At 39.7% G+C, this 3,497-nt stretch overlaps 1 protein-coding gene across 1 annotated transcript; it reads left to right on the forward strand.

Moving 5' to 3' along the window:
* On the forward strand, nucleotides 1,443-3,276 carry LOC105165104 (probable carotenoid cleavage dioxygenase 4, chloroplastic). The gene is made up of 2 exons (XM_011083979.1): nucleotides 1,443-2,797; nucleotides 2,916-3,276. The coding sequence occupies exons 1-2, from the start codon at nucleotides 1,443-1,445 to the stop codon at nucleotides 3,274-3,276; spliced, it is 1,716 nt and encodes a 571-aa protein (XP_011082281.1).

Consider the following 3,497-nt stretch of genomic DNA (forward strand, 5'->3'; position numbering starts at 1 on the left):
TCAAATTGAAAGAAGAAAAATGAAATAAGATAGATAGAAAGAGAAAATAAATGGGTGGTGGAAGGGGAAAAGAAAAAGAAGACAAGAGGAAGAAAATATAGAAAAATTGGAAAAAGAAAAGAGAAATAAAAGAGGGGGGAATAGAAAATAGAGAAATAAAAGAAAAAATAAAGTGGAGAAAAGAGAAGAAAAGGAAAACAGAAGAAAGAAAAGGGAAAAGAGGAAAAAAGGAGGAAAAGGAAAACGGGAGAAAGAAAGAAGAGAAGAAGAGAAAAGAGAAAGAAAGAAGAAAGAAAAAGAAAATAGAAGAAAATGGTGGAGGGTGGCGGTGGGGGGTGGCTGCCATAGGGGTGAGAAGTGGTTGGCTGCAAGTGTAAAAAGAGAAGGTCAGATTTGGGAATTTAGGATTTTGATTTTGATTTCTTTTATATTTAAATATAAATAATAAAGAAAAAGAAAAAGAAAAAGAAAAAAGGAAATGTGTGAGTGTGTGTACGTATGCAATTGTGACATATTAGGCTCGCGCCTAGCTCCTAGTGTCATACTCCCCTTACAAAATAGTTGGTCGAGTTAGGTGTGGGCATAACTCGACATAGCAAAATGACATCTTGATAGATTAGGTAGCGGAGTTAGGTGTGGGCACATCTAATTATAGGATTGATATATGTTCATCTTGATCTGAAGAAATCGACGTTAGTGATATCACAATACTCACAAGAAGTTAGGTAAGAGAAAAAATTGAGGAAAAAAAAAAAAAGGAACATGGCGCGTTTCTTTATCGCCTTTGACTAGACATTGTTGTGCCTCAATTTAAATGAGTTGGACACTCTAAATCTACTTCTTTTATGTAATGCACCTGATGATGGTGTGGATTTATGAAAGCTTTGTGGTTTATGGATGACTTCTTTCTCGAACTTATTTTGTTATGAAAGATTTTGTTCTTGTAAGTTTTTATGCTCGAGATGAGGCTTTTGGTGATTGTCGTTTTAAATGATCCCCACTATCGAACATAGCATTTTCTCACCCCAAAAGATCAATAAAATTCATGAAAAATACAGAATGCATATCATTAGAATTTTTTGTGACACCACCAATGCTATATAGAAGAATATATCAAAATTGTGGAAAGTTTAATAATATTGTATTAAACAAGCTATTCCTATTTAATAATGTTGATTTATTCGAAACAAAGTTATGTTTACAAAATTAAAGAGTCAATCTATAAATGTACCCTATTTATTTAGGTGAATGTTTTTCAAAACTAAAAGTTGCCATTCAGATGCCATTAATTACTCATTTCAAATCCATGTTTACTTTAAAATAATTGATTCTGTAATTAAAGTTATCGCGATTGTCAGAAACTTGACTTTTTTTTAGAACATACAAGTTATTAAGATTGCATCCGAGAGAATTCTAACTCAACCCAATCATAACAAAAAATAATGATAGTTCCTCAACTAGTGATTGTTCCATCACTTGGAACTCAAGAGAAGTACCTCCAAACCAAGAATACTATCAGTTCCAAGTCCAAAAAGAAGTCAATTACAGTATCAAAACATTACATAAGATTGGTCGAAAATAATGGGAGCAAAAGAAGAAGCAACAAATCCTTAGCAACCATATTCTTTAAGTCATTAGATGACTTCATATCCACCTACATGGACTTGCCCCTTCGCCCATGCATCGACCCCATGCACGTTCTCTCCGGTAACTTCGCCCCCGTTGACGAGCTTCCTCCCACTCCATGTCACGTCGATGAGGGTAGCCTGCCTAGTGCTCTTGACGGTGTGTACATCCGCAACGGCCCCAATCCTCAGTTCATCCCTCACGGCCCGTTCCATGTTTTTGATGGAGATGGAATGCTGCACTCTATCCGAATATCCAATGGGGAAGCTGTTTTCTGTAGTCGATATGTTAAGACTTGTAAGTACATGGCGGAGCAGAAAATGGGGTATCCGTTCATTGTAAGTCCATTTTCTTCCTTCAACGGCACAGCGGCTGCCATCGCACGTTTCGTGCTAGGTGTAGCACGAAAGCTAGCCGGACACTTCGACCCTATGGTCAATGGCTTTGGAACGGCGAACACTAGTTTAGCCATGTTTGGTGGGATGCTCTTTGCTCTCTGCGAGTCTGATCTTCCCTACCAAGTAAGAGTAACATCTGATGCAGACATAATCACTGTCTCCCGCCATGATCTTTACACCAATGACCCGACCTTGAGAATGACTGCTCATCCAAAGATCGACTCAGAGACAGGTGAAGTTTTTGCGTTCAGATGCGACATAGTTCCTCCATTCTTGACATTTTTCCGGGTCGACACAAGCGGGAGAAAGGGCCCGGATGTGCCGATTTCCTCCCTGGAGAGAGCGCTAGTGGTTCATGATTTTGCTCTTTCCAAAAACTTCATTATTTTCCAAGACACGCAGGTGGGAATCAACCTTATGGACATGATGAGAGGAAAATCGGTAATGGTGTTCAAGCCGGACAAAGTGCCGAGGCTAGGAATCTTGCCACGATACGCCCATGACGAGACTGAACTAGTGTGGATTGATGCTCCAGGATTCAACATGCTACATTCAATTAATGCTTGGGAAGAAGAATTTGGGAAAAAAGTTGTAATCCTGGCTCCAAATCTACTATCCATCGAGCAGGGATTGGAGGACACAAGTTTATATCACTCGGTGATCGAAAAGTTAACCATAGATGTTGAAACAAAGCAGGTTGTAAGGCGTTCATTGTGCAACGAAAACCTCGAGTTCGGAGTCATTAATCCAGCTTATGCTGGAAAGAAGAACAGGTCTGTCTTAGCTTTTCATATGCTCGAATTCTCTGTTTGGACTAACATACGTACATACACACATCGATCCATAATGCACGTCTTTTTTGGTTTCCCTTGTCTTGTCCGGGTAAGATAGGTACGTGTATGCAGGCGTAGCAGCTCAGCTACCGAGGGTGAGAGGAGTCATGAAACTTGACGTCTCCCGACTAACTGCGGATGGCGGGGACTGCACGGTGGCTAGCAGGCTGTATGGGCTGGGTTGGTACGGCGGTGAAGCTTGTTTCGTGCCGAGAGAGCCCGATAATCCGGCGGCTGAAGAGGACGATGGTTTCCTGGTAACATATGTGCACAATGAGGAAAATGAGGAATCCTGGTTCATAGTCATGAACGCTAAATCTCCAACTCTAGACATTGTTGCTAGAGTTAGATTGCCTGGTCGTGTGCCTTATGGCTTCCACGGGCTGTTTGTCAGGGAAGCTGACCGCAAACTAACATAGGCATAGCATAAATGTTGTTGTTTGGGATCTTAATGTTGTAAGTTACAGTGTTGTACTATAAAGTCCCATTTATTATTAATTAATGGGGAGAAGTTCATAAACGACCCTATGATAATAGGAATATTTAAAAAAAATTTTATAAAAATTAAAGTATCGAAAAGCCTTCTTGTGATATAAAATAAATTTCAAAAAACCCCCTTCGTACAGAAATTGAGCCTCAC

The sequence above is a fragment of the Sesamum indicum genome, linkage group LG6 (genome assembly GCF_000512975.1).
Source record: "Sesamum indicum cultivar Zhongzhi No. 13 linkage group LG6, S_indicum_v1.0, whole genome shotgun sequence".
Classification (NCBI taxonomy): domain Eukaryota; kingdom Viridiplantae; phylum Streptophyta; class Magnoliopsida; order Lamiales; family Pedaliaceae; genus Sesamum; species Sesamum indicum.

Coding starts and splice junctions, on each gene's coding strand:
- LOC105165104 (XM_011083979.1), top strand. CDS start 1,443: ATGATAGTTCCTCAACTAGTGATTGTTCCATCACTTGGAACTCAAGAG. Junction 2,798..2,915: donor TATGCTGGAAAGAAGAACAG/GTCTGTCTTAGC, acceptor CGGGTAAGATAG/GTACGTGTATGCAGGCGTAG.